Genomic DNA, 23,304 nt, shown 5'->3' on the forward strand with positions numbered 1-23,304 from the left:
TTTCAGACCTTTTATTATGGAAATATTTGTATCATTGCTACTTAGCTGAATCAGAGATGTTGATGACTATATTTTAATACTGTCAGTAGTAGAAAGATCTAACATTGGTTTTATAGAGACTGAGAAATAAGAGTGAACTGCTGGTTTGTAGCCTATTCCTAAAAAAGAGAAGGTTCTATAGTGGCTAGGAATTCTAGAGTTTTTTGTCCAAATACAATGTCAGATCCTCTAGCTTACACAAAGAAATTACTGTAGGAGAGAAAAGGAAACTTTAACAAGGGATGAAGAGGAGCCGTGATCAGGATGCAAAGATGCAAAGTGATTGGATATCTAGAATTGTGGTTTTAATGCCCACTTATCTTTAAAGAGTTATTTGTTATAGTTTGGGCCTGAAATATAAACTTTGATTATAATTTTTCCAGCCTGCTTCAAATACAATTTGTGGATTGGATTGTGTAAAGTTCTGATTTGATACTCTCTTGGAGGGTTTTTTTTTCTCCTGGTGCCAGTTCTTGGCTGGATTCATGCTAACAGCTTTGGCACTTCATGTTGCAGTTTACTTGAAAGACTTGTTACGATCTTGCTTTTACATTAGTCTTTGTAGAAAGTACCATGTAAATAGATGTAGAAAATAGAATTCTCATTCAAGACCTTCAGCAACATTAAAAAGTAATAATTTCTAGGTTAAACATGTGGTGTCATGAATAGTCTGACCTAGTCGTTGCTTTTCTCATCTGCAGGTGTGTGTATTTCAGCGCAGCATGGCTGTGGTCATCCGCTTACAAGGTCTCCCAATTGTGGCGGGGACTATGGACATTCGTCACTTCTTCTCTGGATTGACCATTCCTGATGGGGGCGTGCATATTGTAGGGGGTGAGCTGGGTGAGGCTTTCATCGTCTTTGCCACTGATGAAGATGCAAGGCTTGGTATGATGCGCACAGGTGGTACCATTAAAGGGTCCAAAGTCACCCTGTTGCTAAGCAGTAAAACTGAAATGCAAAACATGATTGAACTCAGTCGTAGGCGTTTTGAAACAGCAAATCTAGATATATCGCCAGCAAATGCTAGCAGATCTGTTCCACCACCTAGTTCTGGAATAAGTAGTAGGGTGACTCTTTCTACTACAGTATCTAATTTTAACAGCCCTTCTCCTAGTGTAGTAACTGCAGCTACTTCAGTTCACGAAAGCAACAAAAACATACCAACATTTTCCACTGCTAGTATGGGAACTGCACCTCCCAATATGGGTGTTACTTTTGGAAGTCCCACTTTTAGCTCTACTATATCTAGTACTGCATCGCCAATGAACACAGTTCCACCTCCACCAATACCTCCTATTCCAGCTTTACCATCATTGCCCCCAATGCCTTCTATTCCTCCCATACCTGTTCCGCCTCCTGTTCCTACATTGCCTCCTGTGCCTCCTGTCCCCCCAATACCTCCTGTTCCTCCGGTCCCACCTATGACATCTCTGCCTCCTTTATCAGGAATGCCTCCTATGAATCCCCCACCTGTTGCTCCTTTGCCTGCTGGAATGAATGGGTCTGGAACAGCAATGAATTTAAGCAGTAACTTGAATCCAATGTTCATGAATCCTATAAATGCTATTCAGATCAATTCTCAAAGTAGCATGAAATCTCTTCCTATCAATCCAGACGATTTGTATGTCAGTGTTCATGGAATGCCATTTTCAGCAACAGAGTCTGATGTCAAAGATTTTTTCCATGGACTCCGTGTGGATGCAGTACATATTCTGAAAGATCATGTGGGACGCAATAATGGAAATGGACTAGTTAAGTTTTGCTCTCCTCAAGATACATTTGAAGCCTTGAAAAGAAACAGGATGCTGATGATTCAGCGTTATGTCGAAGTTAGTCCGGCAACAGAGAGACAGTGGGTTTCTGCAGGAGGTCATATAACGTTCAAGCAAACTATGGCTCCTTCTGGACAAAACCATCCTCCTCAAACTCTCTCTATGTCCAAATCTCCTAATGGACAGAAAAGATCAAGATCCAGGTCTCCTCATGATCAGGGCTTCTGCGTTTATTTGAAAGGTCTTCCCTTTGAATCTGAGAACAAACATGTAATTGATTTCTTTAAAAAACTAGATATTGTGGAAGACAGCATTTACATAGCTTATGGACCCAATGGGAAAGCACTTGGTGAAGGTTTTGTTGAATTCAGAAATGAAACTGACTACAAAGCAGCTTTGTGTCATCATAAACAGTACATAGGAAATCGTTTCATTCAAGTTCATCCCATAACTAAAAAAGCTATGTTAGAAAAAATAGATATGATTCGGAAAAGACTACAGAATTTCAACTATGATCAGAGAGAAATTATGATAAATGCAGAAGGAGAGACGAACCCATCTAAACTCTGTGCACATATATCTAATATCCCCTACAATATTACCAAAATGGAAATTCTTCAATTTCTTGAGGGGCTGGCCATAGAGGAAAATTCTATACAGATACTTGTTGATACTAATGGACAAGGATTAGGACAAGCACTGGTCCAATTCAAAACTGAAGAAGATGCTCGTAAGTCAGAGCGCCTACATCGAAAGAAACTGAATGGGAGAGATGTTGTGTTGAGAGTGATTTCTCTTGAAGAAATGAGAGAAATTGAGAGAAATCCTCCCTCTCAAGGGAAAAAAATGTTGAAAATGCCATTGCAAGGGAGTACAGCAATGCCAGGAATACAAAATGCTGGTGGGGATGAGCATTCTTTCATAAGTGGTAGTTCAAAAGATGCAAAGAGTGGTCCTCCTTTTCATTTTCCTGGCAATTTCAGTGGTTCTAATGTATTTGGTCCTCCTCTTCCACCACCAGGAATAGGGGGAGGTTTTGGTGACTCCAGGCCAGGAATGCCTGCTATCGGAAGCAGTGGCTTGCCTGTTCTGCCTGGCACAGGTATTGATGTCCCAGGTTTTGGAGGTGGGCCTGGTAATTTAACAGGACCCTCTAATTTTGGAGGAGGTCCTCAGAATTTTGGGAATGGTCCTGGTAATTTAACTGGTCCTCCTAGTTTTGGTAGTGGACCTCCAGGTCTTAGTAGTGGGCTAGGACATATAAGTGGACCTCCGGGGTTTGGACCTGGACCTGGAAACATGCATATTACTGGGCCACCTGGGTTTGGAGCTGGCTCTGGTAAGCCTGGGCCTACTGTCATTAAAGTTCAAAATATGCCCTTTACTGTATCAGTGGATGAAATTTTGGATTTTTTCTATGGTTATCAAGTTATCCCAGGTTCAGTGTGTTTAAAATACAATGAGAAAGGCATGCCTACCGGTGAAGCAATGGTTGCATTTGAATCTCGTGATGAAGCAATGGCAGCTGTTGTTGATCTGAATGACAGACCAATAGGCTCACGAAAAGTCAAACTTGTTCTAGGTTAGTTGGAGTATAACATCCTTGTAGACTAGATATTAGTGCTGTGATTTACGCATTCAGACTGTTTTATAGTAGCTCCAGATAGAAACCATAATTTGTTTAAATTACAAATTTGTTTTGATAAAAAAGAGAACACTGGTTTAACTGTTTACAGAACAATTGCTGCAAGAGAAAATATGCACCAGAGTGGATGTGCAGTTCTGCCAGTACAGATACATGGAGAAAGATTCTCATCAATAGAGAAGTTTTTTAATGTCAATTGACCATGAAATATTCATCATGGAGTCCAGATTGGTTTCTTGAAAGTTAGGAAAGTTGAAGAAAATTGTCATGATGAAGATAGTGATCTCTTAGTGGGTGCTGTTGAAGCCATTGTAAAATAGAAACTAGATATTCCTAGAGTTGGTTAAAAGCTGACTGAATTTCTTTGTCTACACAAGTCAAAGATTTTTCTGTTTTTAAAGTCTTACTTTGCAACTGAATAAAGTCAAAGTATATACAGATTGTTTTTGTGCTTGTTTTCAAAGATTCTTGGTGTATGAACAGTGAAATTACAGAGATAGGCGGTTTTCCTATATATGAACAGAACAATCCGTAAAATTCCAGCTTTTTTGTGGAATAATTTTAGTTTTTATTGCAACTGATTATATAGAATATAAGATATTTGCCACAAGTGCAGGTACCCTTGTTGTCGTTCTGCATTTTTATTCACTGTATGATTAAAATGAATACGTGAAGGTGCCATGCAATGCCATAACTTGAAAAAAAATTGTTTGATTAGATGGTTTTGTTAGGATTGTATGTTACAGTTGGAATAGGATGCTTATCATTTGGTTTTTGTATACTGTGTATGTTGTGTATCTTTTCGAATCACATTCTTATAAAATCTCTTGGTTTAATACATGAACATAAGGGACTGATGCGAAGTGTTAATGTTAGTAATCATTTGTGTTACTATTACTTCTTGAACTCTTGTGAATTATTACTATGGATCACTTAAGACATTAAAGCTTTGCAAACATATCCCAGTACATTTGAGTTCTTACAGTCTTTACAATGGCTTATATTTTCACTTTCAATCTCTATGTAGTGTTGTTTTTTTTAGTAGGATTTTCTTAGGAAAGAGAAGATACCATTATATAGAAAAATCAAAGTAGAAATTTGGACTATTCATGATTAAAGTTTAAAAATAAAAAGATTGAAATAAGTTGTTTGAAAAACCCTTTGAAAATCATTGTATTTTAAACAACTTAAAAGCTATTATGTTCCTAGTTAAACAGTGTCTTTTGAGTTGTGTATGATAGAACATTTGAAGTGCACAGCCTGTTTTGATATAGAAATGCAAGTGGCGACTGTTCTATTCATCCAGTGTGTCAGATGGATGCAAAAGCCTATTGAATGCTACATCAGGGGAGGATTTTTGCAGTTCAGTAATTCTTTGAAAGACTGTGTGAAGGTGTTGCAATGAAGAGGTGGCTGCATTACAACTATTGTAATTCATGGATTTGAAATTGCTTTGACAGGAACTGAGATGGTGCACTCCTGAAAAAATGACATGATTGATTGTACTACACTGTTAAACGTACTAAGCCTCTTGTTAATAAAACTGTCTTTCTGAAGATTTGAGCTATCTATTTTTAATTGTTTGGTGTACTTCAACAGCAAAGGCCAATAAAAATACAGAGTTTTGGTTGGTGATATGACTAGGAAATGAAAATTTCTTTTTATTTTGAAAATCGTTAATTATGGGAAGGGGGGGAGTGTTTTCTGTGAAGCAAAAAATCTCAGTTGAATCCAGATTAGATGTTCAAGAAATAAAGCCCCATTTATTTATGGGTGAAAGGGAATGGAGAGACAGTTTCATTGATTTTCTGTTTTGCTACACCTTGAATATGGTCTCTGGTAAGTTCCCATGTCTTCAAAGACACATTTTCAGGAGACAAAGGAATCATTCAGAAATTGCCTCATTGTTTCTTTTCAGTACATGGGGGTCCAGCTCACTGAACAATAAAATTGAGAGGTTGAATCAAAAAAGTTCCTCTCCATGAAGAAAAAGACTTCAACAACTCATAAAACTTACATGAGCTGCAGTTTCTGCTGTGAGTGGAATGGTATCTTTGGCTCCAGCTAGATATTTTAATTGAACAATTGGTTAAGAAAATAGTGTATGACTTACTTGATACTTAAAATTTACATCTCAGCATTGCTTTTCATGGTGTGAAATGCAATTAAAGTGCTCAGTTTCTTATTTAATAATTATATAACTTTCTCATAGTATTTGAGATGGGATTATTAGCATTCTTCTGCATATTCTAGAAAATATTGCAATAGTGAGAGATTCTTGTATACAAGTTCTTTAATATTGCTTTCCGAATGGTGTTGGATATCTCATCTCATTGTTTCAGTAATTTTTAATACATTAAAAATAATACACTAGTATGATTTATCAAAAATGTGTTTATATATATATATAAATATATAAAATCTCTCGAAGAGAAGATAGAAATCAAGAATAAACTGTAACATATGCTTCTGGTTTATTAGGAACCAGAGCGTTTCTTCACACATGGACAAGGATGTCCAGTTATGATTAACAAAGACTGCATCTTAATGGCATAATAATGCCTGATATCAGCCACAGAAAGTTTCTTTTTCTGCATAATGCAAGATAAAGTGGAGTTTGGAACCTGTTGTTAAAGGTTCAGTAAGGTTAAAAGTGTCCTGGAAATTTGTGTAAGCCGGCAATGGGGAGTAGACCTTATCCTTTTCTTCACTAGTAATTTTTGAGAAGCCATTTCTTTGAATCTTGGAAATGATATGGGGATATTGTAAATAAAAATTAAACTTGCTGGAAATAGAAGAATCCACCTTCCAGAGATACGTTCCTCTTGTGCTGGGATCCATTATAGATCTAATTGAATTGAATGGTTTTTTTCTGTTTATTTTTATTGAAAAAATTTAATTTGATTAACTTCATGGAACTTTCTGGATTGAAGGACAGAATATCCTTTACGTAAGAACAGAGGGCATCAGAAGATCAAACCCTCATAGAAGTGAGGCATATACCACATATCAGTATACTAAGGATAATAATGATTAAACTTATTGTCACTCTGAATTTTTTTTAATCATGTATTAGTTGAATAATGCTATTCCTTGCTAGTTTTAATTTTACACATTTTGATATATATACCTGCTTTGAATTGATTGTTAAAGAGCAAGCATACTATAAAACTATGATACTTTCGGAACTGGAAATATGATAATTTTGATAGTTGCAATGATCCCTTACAGAAATAGATTACTTGCTTTGAAATTGTTACTAGTAATTAAGAGTAAGCCTTGTTGAAAATAGTGAGATTGAATGAATTTACATAAAGAGGAGGCAACTTTCCAGTGTATTTCAAAAGTATTATTGGAAATTAGCTAATGGGAGGAAATTTACTTGCTAGGCCACCCAACTTCCAAACCACTCTTTCCTCCAGTCACAAACCAGCATATAAAAATACAGCTGACCAGAAAAACAGAAACCAAACCAAGAGATCAAAACATAATAAGACAAAAAAGGGTGCCACAATTACCCTATCCCTTATGCCTGGGAGAACAGCCAGGTCTTCAGTAGTTTCTGAATGATATAACAATGAGACCCACCCAAATCTCGGGGGAGGGCGCAGGGGGAGAGATTATTTCATAGTGCAATAGAGTATGCTTTCCTTCAGAATGACATTCTTTAATCAACAGGATCCAAAGTGCACTCAACCTGTTGGATCAGACAGGCAAAGAGAACTTGAAGACAAACAGTCTCTCAGCTAGCTACGCCCAATAACATGAAGGACTTCGCAGGTGTTAATTAGCACCTTGAATTGAACAAACATGGAAGCCAATTGCTAACCAGTGCAGCTTGCAAAGTAGTTGGGTCATATGTACATACCATGATGCCCCCATCAATGTCTTCCCCATGCATTCTAAACTAGCTGTAGCCTCAGAATGGTCTTTAAGGGCATCCCCGTGTAAAGCATGCTACCTTAATCCAATCATGAGGTACTATGGGTACAGATGACCCTGAAGGGTCTCCTGGTACAGCTGGTATATATTAGATGTACCTGTTCAAAGGACCTTTTGGCCACAGCTTCCACTTGCTCAATAAGCAGAAGCTAAGAGTTCAAGAGGATCCCCAGATTGCATATAAGTCGTATATAGGGAAATGCAGCCTGATTTGAGAGTCAACAAAGAATACTTTCAGATGGGAATGGGGGCAAATAGACATAGTTCATGGTCAGAATTTGCCAGGAGTGACCTTTAGTCTGTTCCTCCCCATCCAGACCTGCACTTCTTCCAGGCACTGGGTTAGGATTTCAACTGCATCTCTTGGCAAGCCAGGAGTTAGAATAACACAGTTGGAAGGGATCTTGAAGGTCTTCTAGTCCAACCCCCTGCTCAGGCAGGAAACCCTATACCAGGGGTGTCAAACTGCCGATCCACGGGCCAGTTGCATCATATGGAGGCCGCACCCACCCCAGCTCCGGCAATGCAAAAAAGTGACACGTCACATGACGTGGCGAGTTTGACACCCATGCCCTATACTATTTCAGACAAATGGTTGTCCAATCTCTTATTAAAAACTTCCGGTGTTGGAGCATTCATAACCTCTGGAGGCAAGTTGTTCCACTGGTTAATTGTTCTGTCAGTTGACAAGCACAGATAGATATTATGTCTCTGATCCTGTTACTTTATTGTATCGTGAAGAATTGCAGAAAACAAAGTATATTAAAATATGGTTTAAAACAGATAAAAAATTAATGATATTTTAGCTGCACCACATGAATGTGGTTCTAAAACAATTTTGTAAATTTTAATAAGTTTATAGCATTTTCAAAATAGTTCTACTTAAAAATATTCTTGTTGGTATAGAGCAAAAATGTATAATGTTACCCCACGGTATACATGATGATTTACTAAATCACATAAAGAAAAATGAATTATTCCAAAGTGATTATGGATTATATTCCAGTGGGGAACAAACATGATCAATCTGTTAAATGTGTAGTTACAGAAAGTTTTATTTAGAACCAAGATTTCACAACAAATGTAGGATTTAAGGAGAAAACAGGTAATAGTACTGATGCATAAAAGAGAAAAAACAATTTTAAATAGCTGGCAATAGTTGATTCTCTTCTTTTAGGTCATGTTTTGAGAATTATTGGTGAAACCTAGAATATAATTTAACTTTCACTACGTATTAAATATATTCTAAACATGAGGTGCTGACTGGTTTCTAATGTGCTTTGTTTGATTTTGACTCGAGGGGTCCTTAGTGGTCTCTGAGCTTGGTTGTTTTCTTGCAGACGTTCCATTACCCAAACTAGGTAATATAATCATCATTTTGACTTGGTTTTTATGAACCCAGCTGTTGTTTGCTTAATCAAAGTTTGTTTATCACTGATATACAGATAGCCCTTGGCTTAGAATCATTTTTTAGCAACTGCTCAAAGTTACAATGGCACTGAAAAAAAGTGACATGACCAGCTCTTGCACTTAACTGTCACACTGTCCCCACAGTCAAGTGACTGGCGCTTGGCAAATGTTGCATACTTACAATGTTGCCATTTCCTATGGTCACCCGTTTGCCATTTGTGATTTTGTGACAACCAAAGTCAATGGGAAAGCCAGCAGGGAAAGTTGCAAGTTATGGTCATATAATGTCTTGCTTAATTACCATGGTGATTTGCAGCAAATGAATGCAGCAAAAAAAAAGTTGTAAAATTGAGCGTGATTGTGTGATGCTTCACTTAATGAGTGTACCATTTAATAAATGTTCTGGTCCATATTGTTGTAAGTCAAGGACTACCTGTAATGTAATATGTGAACCCAAATAGTTATGAAATTAAGCCACCACTTGGTATCTTTGACTTGGTTGAAGGTTTCTTTGTGTGTTTCAATTATTACATCAGAAATTTCAATATGAGTTGCGTGTATCGAAATTATTATTGGAATGTTATCCAAATCTGGCAATTAATCTCTGGTTCTTTTATTGGAGTAGGGATTTGGGTACTTCAGACACAATTATCCATAAATAGATTTAAAATGCATGCCCAGTATTGGATCATTACAAACATTTTAGAAAATATATTTTGTAAATTCTTTTTAGATAATATTTTAAGGCAGTCCTTCAATTGTAATTATTACAAAGCCATAATGGGTGGGGGGGGAGTGATATATGCAGTTAAACAGTAAGGCACTCAATTCATTATATAATGCACACATTAAAATAACAGAATTCTTATTAGATTTTTATCTCAACTTTTTATATTATATATAATTCTGCTTCCTATTTTTCTACAACAGCAACTCTGTAAGGTGGGTTGGGCTCAGTGAGAGTGATTGGTCCAAAGGCACTCAAGTGGCTTTCATGCCTAATGGAAGTCTGGAACTCATAGTTCCCTGGTTTCTAGACCTGTACCTTAACCATTACACCTAATTGGCTCTCTAAACCAGAGGTCCCCAACCTTTTGGGCGCCAGGGACCAGTTAAGTGGAGAGAGGTTTTTCCGCGGACCGGAGGGGGAGTGGTTTTGTGTGCTGCCTGCATCCTGTGGATGGGGCTTTCCTTGTTTGTGCGGACTGGTTGCTGGCATGCCACGGCCCAGTACTGGTCCACGGACCGGGGGGTGGGGACCCCTGCTCTAAATTATAACATAGATAGGGAAAATTATGCAGCAATACTTCTAGAAACAGTGCTTGCTTCATAAGTGATTCTGTCTAAAGAATATATGTATTGTGTCAAAGCTGAAAAAAGTTTTTTTCTTATTTCATTAAGAAATGACCCTCTAATTTAATTTGTATATAGAATAGAGTAGAGTAGAATAGAATAGAATAGAATAGAATAGAATCGAATCGAATCTGGAAGGGACCTTGGAGGTCTTCTAGTCCAGCCCCCTGCTCAAGCAGGAGAACCTATACCATCTCAGACAAGTGACTGTCTAGCCTCTTCTTAAAAATCTCCAGTGATGGAGCACCCATGATTTCTGGGGGTAAGCTGTTCCACTGGATAATTGAGGGAGAGGTTTTTTTCTTCTATATCAATTTTGACAGTTCTTTGGGATTAACAAATTAAATAGAACTGGTAAATTATGAGAGGTATTTTGAGCTGTGTATAATGTGTAGATCAGCATTGTGAAGCTGGTGGCCAAGATCATCAACACTGGAAAATACCTGGTCTCCCAGTGGGCAAGATTGTAACAAAAGACCTAAAAGGAATAACAATGGTGATACCTGTTTGGGAGATCTTATTTAGGGGTTTTATTAGAGTAGCTTTGTTAAGACAAGTAGTGTTAACAATTAGTTCCCTCTTCTTGATGTTGGTAAGACTAGTTGTACTTCCAAGTGTTAGTGAAGAGGTCAGACTTAAATGGGAGATGGTACCAAACTTTACATCTTAGTGAAAAATATAGGGTTTTTTTTTAGTACTTGCAGAAATGTGTGACAAGCCCAAATCAAATTTATGGTCATTTAAAATTTGAATAACTTTTAATCTTACTTGTTTTTGCTTGTCATGTTTACAGTCAAGGTGCAAGACATTATAACCATATCTGCCTAGAGATTTTAATTAGTCTCATCCCATCAATTACATTACTTCTGTGTATTTGCATTATTTTCTGTACTTTTTGTGCACAGAAATATGACATATAGTCAGTGCTAGTGTATTCTTTACTATGTTTTGTCAAGGAGCTTATGACATGCAGTATTAAACTCAAAGTGTACATTAGTGAAAATATCTTCAACCAAAGCAAGATGTCAGTTATGAGGGATGATGGTTTTCAAAGTTTCTCAACTAAAACTAGGATGCAGTACTTATTTACTTATCCATCCTACAATTTCAGTTATGTCATAAATTTTATTAATGTTGAAATAAATATATATACAAACACACAATTCAAGAAATCACAAACTCTTTTAAAATATTTATTTATTGGATTTATGTGCTGCCCATCTGGTCCGAAAGCAACTCTGGGTGGCTTACAAACAATAAAAATAATTAAAATATTGCAATTTTGGACTCTTAAGATGAAACCTAGCATGGGGTTTTGTTGAATTATTCAGATTCTAATAAAGTTTTTGCATTCATTACAGTAAAACTATAATTATAACTTTATGTACAGTGCTACACTTCAGACATTGAAGCATAAAAGAATAAAGAAAACCAATTAACATTAATATTAAACTACAGACCTGCCAAAATGCATTGTACAAGAAATATGACTACAAAATATTTTACAAAAATAGTATGATCTGTTTTAGAAAATTGTGTTATACTAGTTCATCCAAAAAAATTTCTGATGTTTTTAACCTAAAGGTTCCAGAGGATAGTACTATTGAATATAAATCAGTTTCAGGTAGGTGAAACTTCTAGTGGCAATTGGTATTTTTCAGTTGTGTAGATTAGCTTGCCTGCCTGTTTAACAAAGCATTTTCTTCCTATTTGTATTGTATTGCAAGTGCTACCTGGTTTTGAGAATTTCTTTCAAAGGAATATCATTTTTATAGACATCTAAGGCACTTGAATCTGTACATATGGTGATCCTCATAAATTATTTTGTGAATTGGACAATTAAACTTTGCTCGAGTCCAATAAAATCACTGGCCTATAATTTATAATAGGTTTAAATTATTTAGATTTAAAATTAATAAAGGGATTTCTAATAATTGTCTGTCATCAGAGCAAATCCAGTTGTACTAGTTATAAATATTCCTTGAGAAGAAGAAATTTGAATTGCAACAGGAACAAAGAATGTAGTTTTCCAGTTTCCCGTGAGTTTCCTGTTTTGAATGTTCTGTACAGTAGTGATATTGGATTCATTTTCTTCAAGTACTGCGATCTAAAAAGTTAACAAGATTGTTGGATTTTGTCAAAAATGCAAATTAGACAAAACCAAAGATTTGTTGGCATATTATTTCATCCCCAACAAAAAAATTGAATAGTCAGCAGGGGGCACAATGAAAGATATGTTGTAACTGTACTGAGAAAATATGAGAAATTTACACATTTAAAGATTTGTCATGACCAGCTACAAACAGCCATTGCCTGCTTATGTATTCTAGTCACTTGGGACATTTTGCCACTCCAACAAAGATTTCTGCCTTGGCCAGTGGGAACATTTTTAAACAAAACTCTTAGGTGTAACCACTTGTCATTTATATTTTCTGTGGCTGTATGTAAACCCAAAAGATGCTTATAACTTTCCATTAACTTTTATAATCAAAATGGCCTCTACATGTGCATTAATCAAATCTGAGCTAAGTTGTGTAGTTTTATTGATACTATAAAGAAATTATGTGTTCAACCACTGAGTTGTCATAATTTGGTCAACAAAGGTAATACACTGCAATTGATACATACCCAATAAAATTATTGCAAAGCTATGTAACAACATGCTAAGAATAATGGCATTTTAATTTTGTGCTTGCTAAGGAAAAATCATTTAGAATTTAACTCACAAAGAAAGAACTGATTGATTTGAGCTAATGCAACTCATCAACTATTACTTTTGCAAGCCTTTCACGGAATTAATACAGTATATGCCAACTGTGTGTTAGAGTTCTGAGAAATTACCCAGTACTTTATCTGTATTGGACAGACACATTAAATTGCATTTGTCTTGCATCTGAAAAATACAAGGTTTATTTTACTTTAATATAAGCATTTCAGTTATCAAGCTTATCCTACTTCTAAGTAACAAGGTTAGCTACTTACCTTTCTTAAGTACATATAGATCTTACTTACCTTTCTTAAGTACATATAGATCTACCTTGTGTTGCCTTTAATGGCAGCTTTCCATCCCAACCACAAACTGTTTATAAGAACATCTAAAAAGTTGTTTCTTGCCCACCAAGTAATTGGCAGGAGAGGCATTTTTTTTGTAGAAATGTCAATTCTTATTCAGATATGAATGATGAAATACTACAGGTGTTATCTCTAAAATAAAATATGGTGTGGTATTTGAAATATGACTTTACAGAGAAAACTAAAAAAGAACCACAATTTATGGAAAAGATATGCTAAAAATACATTCTGGCTTTATTTTATTTTTTTTAGTTAGATGGGCCTATGTAATATTCTTTGAGCTTTTAAATAGTAAACATTCAACATGAATCTAAATTGAGCAGCAATCATTTTCTTCAGAACTAATGGAAGTGGATATACTCACCTTCACAAGTGGAAACTGAAGATGTCATTGACGCCCAGAAACAACATATTGATGTTTATTGAAAATATTTCTCATGTAGAAATGTGTCTAGAAAGCATTCTTTGTTGATAGTCTTAATGGGGTGCAGAATATCTTGTTTAATGCAAAAGTATGTGTTCCAATATATATTATGACCTTGTATGTGCAGTTTATAAACTGTTTTTAGGGGAACATTAAAATGCAAAATAGCTCTTTGTCAAGAACTTTTATTTTGGTGATGTCCTATTTATTCTTTTAAAGGCTATTTTTTATACATGCTTTGCAAAAAATAACACTATTGCAGGAGATTAGGATGGAGAAAAATGGACAAGACTCTCAAATATCCAGAAATGCATATTCAATATATATAGCTTTTTCACAGTGAATAAATAATTTACATGTCATCGCAGGGAAGATAGCTTTTTTTTTAACGTTTTTCACAGTATTTATTATTTAACCTAGAGCTAGAGTGTCGTAACAAGGGAAAACGTATCAAATAGTTTTGTGTTTTGCCCAGGAAAGGGGCGTTGTCTTACCTGAACGCCTTTTCTCAGCATGACGATGGAGAATCCACTAATGGATTTGCTTCGTCTTCTGCCCGAATAGACTAAGTCAGCCAAGTTGCCACGCCTCCACTTCCTGGAGCAGGACCCCAGTCTCGACTGAGGTGCAGCTGTTTGGCTATGTGTTGGCTCAATTCTTTCTGACACAGGATCTTGATAGGCCCTAAGGGTGGGAGTGGATTCTCCATCGTCATGCTAAGAAAAGGCGTTCAGGTAAGACAATGTCCCTTCTCCAGCATGACGAGTGGAGAATCTACCAATGGGACGTACCAAAGCTTCACTGTCCCTGTGGGTGGGAAGCAGTCTGGACCTGTGTCCCACTCTCTGATACTACGCATTGGAGGACCCTCCTGCCAAATGAGGCCTCCACCAATGCGAACTTATCTAACTTGTAGTGTCTTACAAAGGGGGAAGGCGCTGCCCACGTCGCCGCCCTACATATTTCCTCAATCGGTGCCTGAGTCGCCCATGCTGCTGATGTTGCAGCACTGCGAGTGGAATGAGCAGTGATTTGTTTAGGAACTGGGAGCACTTGCCCCTGGTATGCTCCTGCTATGCAATTCCTGATCCATCTGCCGATTGTGGATGCCGTGACCCTTCGACCCTTTGAGTGAACCTGGAAGGATACGAACAGCCTCAGACTTGCGGAAGGGTGCTGTTCGCTTTATGTAATGTCTTAGAGCTCTGCAAACGTCTAAGGTATGCCAGTTGCGTTCCAGTTCATGGGAAAGCTGTGGGCAAAAATTTGGTAGCACCACCTCCTGTGTTCTATGGAACAAGGAATTGACCTTGGGAATGAAGGAGGGATCTAGATGTAGGGTCACCCTATCTGCGTGGAAGATGCAGAGGTCTTCCCTAACTGATAGAGCTGCCAACTCTGAAATGCGCCTGGCCGAAGTTAACGGTGACCAGAAATGCAACCTTAAGAGTCAGGTACTGTAGGGTGCAAGTCCGGATAGGCTCAAATGGCGATGAGGTGATGGCCTGTAGGACCTTGGATAGATCCCAGGAGGGATATCTGTGGACTACGGGTGGTCTGTTGTTTGTTGCACCCTTAATGAAGGAACGCACCTTGGGGTGCCTGGCCAGAGGCTCAGAGTTGCCATACGTTAGGATAGTGGACAGTGCAGCCACCTGTCTGCGAATTGTATTGGGTGCTAAGCCCCTCTTAAGCCCCTCCCACAAGTAGTCTAAGATCCTTGGGATAGCAATTCTGGAAGGATCTAAATGCTGTTTTACACACCAGTTACAGTAATTTCTCCACGTGGAATCATAAATTCTGTTAGTTGTAGGCCTTCTTGAGGCCTGGATCGTGTTAATGACGTCAAATGAATAAGACTCCCTTGTCAAGAGGCTCCGTTCAAGTGCCATATGGTCAGTTGGAGCCACTGTGGCTCTGGGTGTTGTAGGGCCCCCTGATTGAGGGAGATTCAATCATGTGGAATCTTCCACGGAGGTGATACTGAAAGACTCACTAGGTCGGCAAACCATGGCCGTCTTGGCCAGTGTGGAACAATGAGTATTACCTCTGCCTGTTCCTGCAGTACTTTTTTGATGGTTGCTTGCATCAGAGGAAGAGGGGGGAAGGCATATAGCAGTCCCCTGGGCCAGGGCCCCCGTAGCACATCTGCTCTCTCTGTCCCTGGAGACGGGAAGCGGGAGAAAAACCTTGGGAGCTGGACATTCATGGGCGAATAGATCCAGCCCTGGATGGCCGAACCTCTCTGATGCCTCTCTGAAGAGATCTGGATGCAGGCTCCACTCTGAGTGGTCTACTGTTGATCTGCTCAGGAAGTCTGCCTGCTGATTTGCCTCTCCTGATATGTGTTCGGCCCTGAGGGAGGCGAGGTTGCTCTCCGCCCAGACTCACACCGATTGAGCCTCGGCCATGAGAGATCTGGATCGAGTATCCCCTTGTCGGTTGATATGGGCCTTTGCTGCCACATTGTCCGTGAAAACTAGGACGTGCTGATTTGTCACTGAGTTGCGGAAGTGGTGAAAAGCCAGGTGTATAGCTCTGAGCTCTAACCAGTTTATGTTGTGTCTCAGATCTGCCTTGGACCATTGGCCCTGTGCCAGCTGTGATTGCAGGTGTGCTCCCCAACCAAATAGGCTGGCATCCGTAGTTAGGATGACTCGGGTGGGTTCCTTGAACATGAGTCCCCTTCCCACCGCTGTGGACGACCACCATTGGAGAGACTTCAGAACTTGTGGTGGGACCCTTACCTTCTGGTTGGAGGAGCTGCTTCCTATCTTCTGAAATGGGAGCAGGAACCATTGAAGGCTTCTGGAGTGTAGCCGTGCCCAGGGCACGATAGCTATGCATGAGATCATTTTTCCCAACAGGTGGGAGAGTGTGGTCAGTGTAGTGGTCCGTTTCTTTTGAATCTGACTGACGAGGTCTTGAATGCTGGTTCGACGCTCTTGAGATAGATAGACCTCGTACTTCAGTGTGTCTGTCACGGCTCTCAGATGAAAGAGGTGGGTTGACGGAACTGTTTGACTCTTTTGAAAATTTACTGAGAACCCGTGGTTTTGAAAGGTTCTTAGGGTCAATGCCAGCTCTGACTCTGCCGCCTGTACGGATGAGGATTGTATGAGAATGTCGTCCAGGTAGCACTGGATACGTACGGGGATGGCTCGTAAGTGTGCGGTGAGCATTGCCAGTACCTTTGTGAACACTCTTGGGGCCGATGAAAGTCCAAAGGGTAGAGCCCTGTATTGGAGATGTTGGCCTGCATAATAGAACCTGAGAAACTTCCAATGCTCGGGAAATATGGGGATGTGAAGGTAAGCCTCCGTCAGATCTATGGATGTCAGGAGGTCTCCCCTTCTGATGCCGGCCAATATAGACTGGAACGTCTGCATCTTGAATTTTCTGTATGCCAAGTGATTGTTCAGACTCTTTAGGTCTAGAATTGCTCTCCACCCCACCCCACCCCCGAACTCTTTGGGACTATGAATAAGATGGAGTAGAATCCCTGTCGCCCCTTTGGTACTGGCTCTATAGCCTGGATGTCCAGGAGATGCTGTATGGTGCCTCTGATGAGGCCCCTTTTGATTGGATCCTTGGGTGATGAGCAAGGAACAAAGTGGTTCGGGGGTTTGGAGGTGAATTCCAGTGAGAGGCCGTATCTGACGGTGTTTAGGACCCAAAGATCCGTGGTGGTGGCTTGCCAACTGTGTGCGAAAAGGGCCAGCCTGCCACCAGTGGGGGAGCTTTCCCCACTGTCACTTGGATTTACGAAAGGGGCGTCCCCCTGCTCCTCGAAAGGGCCGCTTCGACTGGAATTGCTGCCTATATCTGTCCCTGTTACCGGATCTGTCGACCTGTTGGTCTGATCTGGGCTGATAGGGACGGGAAAAGGAAGGAGGCTCTGGACCTGCTTCTGATCGGAAGGGCTGTCTGCAAGGGTAGGTAGAGACTCTCCTCTCAGTCCTCTTCGAGAGGTGGGCCAGGACCTTGCGTTTGTCCTTGTTTTCTATTAGGTAAGGGTTGAGGGCTCACCGAAGAGTAGGCCACCCTTGTAAGGCGCAGTAGCCAACCGCCACTTTGCCTTGATGTCGGCTCGCCATTGTCTGAGCCACAGTAATCTGCGTGCTGTGATGTTGGATGCTATTGCCCTGGCAGAGTAATTTGCGGCGTGTAATGATGAATCTGCCATGAATTCAGCTGCCGCCACCAACCTCCTTAAATCATGGTGGGTTCTCTCCTCCTCTGGGAGATCCTGGCCTGGAGTTGGCACAGCCAGAGCAACGAAGTCCTAGCGAAAAAGATATGGCTGCCTTGATTGCCCACGCTGAGGCCTGGTGTGTTCTGCGGTGAGTTCCGCCTTTCTGTCCTCTGACTTCAGGGCCTCCGCCGTATCCCCGGATACCATGGATGGTGAGAATAGAGCCGCTAGTGGTTCATCCACTGCCGGGACTTCTATTACCTCCGATAGGGCAGGGTCTATGTTGAACAGCTTCTTATCTGTCCCCCCCCTCATTGGAGGGAAAGACCCCGGTGCCCCCAAATTTTTTTTGAATTGTATCAAAGAGAGGAGGACAAGGGATATATTGCTGTGTGTAGGTGGGTTGTGAAAACACCCTGCTGTTTGTGTCCTGACATGCGGAGGGTCCCTCCTGGGGGAGCCTTGGTCTCTTAACCTTTGCGGTGCTGCTGGCCTTGTGGAGCAGGGATTTAAATAAGGTCAGATTGAAGAGGCCTACAAATGGTGGAGGGTCAGGGGATATATCGTCATCCTCTGACAATCCCTGGTCCGTTTGTTCATAATCCCCCGGGGGGGTCCTTCTGCTTCTGGAGGAACAAGATGGTGAGACTGATTCCTGGTATGCTGAAACTTTCTCTTGGGAGAGGTAGGATCGGCCCTTTGAAATAACTGACCCGGTTCTGGACCTATGATGTCTTGTAGAAACCATGGCCTGCACGACAGCCTGAGGTATTAGGGACTGTAAGTGTTCTGATGATAGGGCTCCCTGATTGTTTGAGGGCCGGGGCCCTTCTGCTGAGTGAGTACCGGGTGCCCCCGGACTCTCAGGCCCCTCGCTTAGGGGGAATCCTGACTGTTCTGCCTCGGCCTCTGTTTCCAGAGGTTCCTGAACAAGCTGCTGCGGGCCGAAAATCTCATCCTCTGTGTAAGCAGGGGGAATTAGTCCGTCTCCTGCTGTGTTTAGCCTCTTTTCGGCTCTTGAGAATTGTTTCTCCAGACCCTGGTGCCTTCGTTTGGTCTCCTTATCAGCGGTCTTGGAAGATCTTTTGCCCGATATTGCTTTGGCCTTGATCCTTCCCGCTGCATCCTGATTGGATGATCTTGGCCTCTTACATCCAGGAGGACTAACGGAGGAGTCCTGCGCTGCCTGAGCAGCAATGGTGTCTGCCATTGACACAAGAAATATCTCAGCGTGGGGACTGAGAGGAATCTCAAGATGAGAAGCCTGGTGATAGGCCGGCTTAAATTACAGAGCAACCTGGTTATGACTGGAAGCAGTCCAAAGTGGCAAGGCCAATAAATAGTACAGCCACACCTCTGTGCTCTCTTAATCCAACACTCTGTTGTGTTGTTGTTAGCGGCAACATCAAATTAATGATACGACCCGCACACAATTGTTGGGCAGACAACTCAGGTTGTTATGATTCTTCCTCTTGCCTTGCCTCCCTTTTTCTTTCTTTTCCTTGTTTTTTTTATAAACACAAGGCATGGTGATTGAAGTTGTGTAGGATTGATTGGTGATTCAGTAGGTACAGGGGAATGGTATTGTCCTGTATAATGGGGAGCTTTGTAGCTGGGGAAAGGTGACACGCGTTTCCCTTTCCTCCCTCCCCCCGTTCGACTTGATTCGAGGGGAGGGAGAATCTGAAATTCTGTACCCTGTGCCAATCCAAGCCAGCTATTGCTTATCTGTGCTAAGCCTCAGGCGGCAGTTGAGCCTGTTGAAAACTAGCTGTTGCTTATCTGTGCTAAGCCTCAGGCGGCAGTTGAGCCTGTTGAAAACTAAGCGATCTGGCTAGCCGGTCTCTTTGAATTTCGCGTCAAAAATGGCACCCGCAATTCCTGTATTATTAATGGCGGCCGCTGAAAAAAGGTGCTCTCTAAAGCTGGGATGGGTGTGAGCCGATATCAAGCTGTCCGGCTGTATCGTGGGGCCCAGGAATGGTCTCTTTTCCCCCCAGGGGGAGATCCCTCCCAGTCTGAGGCCACATGGTGCTGAAAATGGCGACCAGCTTTTTGTTTCCTCTCTGACAATCAGCTGAGGCTGAAAGTAACCCTGCAGCCCGACGATCAGCTGGGGCTGAAAGGAACTCTGCAGCCCGACGATCAGCTGAGGCTGAAAGTAACCCTGCAGCCCGACGATCAGCTGGGGCTGAAAGGAACTCTGCAGCCCGACGATCAGCTGAGGCTGAAAGTAACCCTGCAGCCCGACGATCAGCTGGGGCTGAAAGGAACTCTGTGGTTCGCTCAGATTAGCTGGAAGCAACGGCGAACAAATGCCTGCTCGTTTTCCACCCCTCCACTTTACTAAAAGTAAGAAAAAAGAGGTTAAATACGACCTGATCTAGGGATCTGTCCTAGAGCCAATTTTGTGTGTCCTTACGGGCGAGAGACTAAGTCGAGACTGGAGTCCTGCTCCAGGAAGTGGAGGCGTGGCAACGTGGCTGACTTGGTCTATCCGGGCAGAAGACGAAGCAAACCCATTGGTGGATTCTCCACTCGTCATGCTGGAGAAAAATTACAGCTGCTGTATTGTATCTTTAGGTCCTGTGTTCCACTTAGTATCCACAACTCAGTGAAGAGCTTTCATTTATTTTAGTCCAGAAAATATATTTACTGTCTTGTTTAAAATGAGATATTAAGGGAAATGAAGTTTAATTTCCTTGGTGGGAAGAAATAAAAGCCAGAAATAAATAATATCAGATATTTTGGCATCATCTAATTCTTAGCTATCAAACAGTTATTATTAGAAATTCAAAGTTGCAAAGCTTCACTTGTTCCATTCAGTGAAGGTATGGATTAGATAAATGTCTTTGGACCCACATTGGCATATATGTTCAATAAAACGGCATTATTCTCTGTAATACTGTTGATGGCAATTTTGTAATTTATTTTTTTTTTTAAAGAAATTTTATTTATTTTTTCCATCATAAAAAACAATCATAAGTAAACACAATAACCAATCAATAACCCCCCCCCGGACTTCCCAAACCTAATCCCAGGATAATATTCATATAAAAGTAAACAAATACTAATTTTGTAATGTTAATACTGTTTTCAGTTCTCAATTTTGTTGCGTTCATTCTAGTATACTGCTGCATTCCTTGTTTGTGGAGAATAAAAATCTAGAATTGATGAGTTTTGGAACATTGCACAGCATTATAGCTGTCTTACTGAAATAAACAGACCTGTTTCTTTCCAAATTCAGCTGAGATATGCATATATTCAATGCAGGCTTTTGGTTTTATTACCGCAAAATAATGCCAAGCTAAATGGCTAATGCTTGGCTGCAGTCAGGATGCATATACTAAATTTTACAATACAGTAATAGATTCTTATTTTTAAATGAAGAATTATCTCCAATATAGAAAACGTTAAATATTTCTAGATAATAAAAGTGGATTTATAGCTGTCTATATTAATGTATCTTATGTAGAATAGTTTTTTACATGGGGAATATCTTCTTAATAGCTTCCCTGCCTCATTCTCTTAGAGATACGTAATTACCTACATATTAATTACAAAACTCTAATTATATTAAAATTAATTATTAAACTATGGATTAATTATAGAACTATATATGTAACATGTAAAAATGTAATATGTTCCATACTTATCCTATAAAAGTTTGGGAATAACAGAAAATAAAAAAAAATTGAAAGATCAAAAGAATAAACAGTACCCTATGTAAAAACTATTTTTCAAATAAAAACCACAAATGTAACCAAATGTTAGGTGCAAACAACCAGATCCACATGTGAAGAGTTCGTTAGTAATTTTATTGCTCGTGCTTATTTCACAGGAATCTTCCTGACTTGCGGTCTGCACCTGAATCAGACTACATAAGATTCAACAGCATTTGGGGGATGGGAAGAAATGGACCTCCCTTTGTGCTTGTGTAACAATTCTAGGCTAATTCCTTGCTTGACTCCTCCCTGTGGCTTAGCCAGTCTCTTTCCAACACAAGCGAGTGAAGGATATTTAAATACAACGTACACACCCACACACCATACAAGAGCACACTATGTACAGTGTGTTCTTGATGTTACTATAATGCAGCTAGACAAACTAAAATTCATTCTAAAGTTATAAAGGAAATAAATATAAAATATTAAATTCATTGCAAAAACGTAACTAGATTTATTATTTATTTATTATTTATTATTATCATGTGAGAAGTAAAAACTGGTCATTTTTGGAAATTAATTGAAAATCAGAATTGAGAAAAGGTATAAGGAGTTTAGTAAGAAATATTAATTGTAGGATGCCCAGCAGGTGGCAGTTAACCTGGCTGATCTAAAAGAAATCCTACAATAGGATGTAGTTAAGGAAAGGCTTGAGTAGAATCCAGTTAATGTAAATATTCCATTTTTCATATCTCTGAGATAACCAACAATATATCTGTTGTAAATTTATTTGGAAGTTTCACTCAGGTATAATGGAGAGAATCTACAATAGTGCCTTGTTTTGCTAAATAAAGCTGCTTGTCCATATTTTATGCATCTCACATCCTGGAAATTTGTTTAAAGACTCAAATTTCTGTAAAATAAAAGTATGAATTGAAGTATCTTGAGATAAGTATCTATAAGCATTCTCGTTATATCAATGTGGGTAATAATCTGTCATTGATAGATCTTATATTCTGATGATACATGAATGCATAGGAAACTTGGAATTACTATGCCTTTCCTGCTTTTTAATTCTGGAAAATAAATGCAATACAGGAAATATGTTTTATATATAAACCAACATTTTAAAAATCAAATAAAAGTTGAATAAAGACAATGAAACTTCTGATTAGTAAATGTAATGCATAACATATGAGAAAGAATTACCAAGCATGCTGGATTTGTTAACAAATTCGTTAGAAGCAATGCACTTATTTCAGAAAATATCACATTTCTGAGGTCAAGCAATTCAGTAACATTACTGTATTTATATGAAACTAAATCCTCAAATAAAAAGGTTTAAAGGAACTGAAGTTTCATACATTTTATCCCCTTAATACATTTTATTCACAACAATAAACAACCAACCTACTATGTGTGTGTGGATAAGCTGAGAATTTTTGGTACCAAAATAATGCCCCAAAAAGTCATGCCCCGAATAATGCCCCAAAAAGTTTTGCTTTTCTATGTATTAAGAAAAGTGGAACAGTTAGAAATGGGCATACAAATTGCCTACTGCATTGATTGGTTAGTACTTTCCAACATTTTAAAGTATATTGGTCAAATTCCATAAATATGTGCTATTCTAACATAAATTATAGCCAAGCCCTCCAATAAATGGGCTTATTTGTTTTCTGAAAACAAGTTTTAGCAGTCAAGAAATTGCTGTCATGGTAGACTTGACAATGCCCCAAACGGGTAGCAGTGCTGTTGCTGGTCATGAAATACCAATTTATTATACA

General features: G+C 39.5%; 1 protein-coding gene across 3 annotated transcripts in view; it reads left to right on the forward strand.

Annotated features, from left to right (window-relative positions):
• LOC107287099 (RNA-binding protein 12) overlaps window positions 1-23,304 on the forward strand; it is a 60,578-nt gene that overhangs the window by 7,902 nt on the left and 29,372 nt on the right. Inside the window, exon 1 of one of the 3 annotated variants that reach the window (XM_015815565.1) lies at window positions 739-3,389. The exons of 1 other annotated variant lie outside the window; for it this stretch is intronic. In XM_015815565.1, coding sequence (XP_015671051.1) covers window positions 762-3,389 — 2,628 coding nt within the window. In that variant the 5' untranslated portion in view covers window positions 739-761. Of the gene's footprint in view, window positions 1-738; window positions 3,390-23,304 lie in introns of those variants that run through there. One more of the 3 variants, XM_015815563.1, reaches the window with a different exon arrangement.

Source organism: Protobothrops mucrosquamatus, unplaced genomic scaffold, assembly GCF_001527695.2.
Source record: "Protobothrops mucrosquamatus isolate PMUCROS unplaced genomic scaffold, P.Mucros_1.0 scaffold351, whole genome shotgun sequence".
Lineage (NCBI taxonomy): Eukaryota > Metazoa > Chordata > Lepidosauria > Squamata > Viperidae > Protobothrops > Protobothrops mucrosquamatus.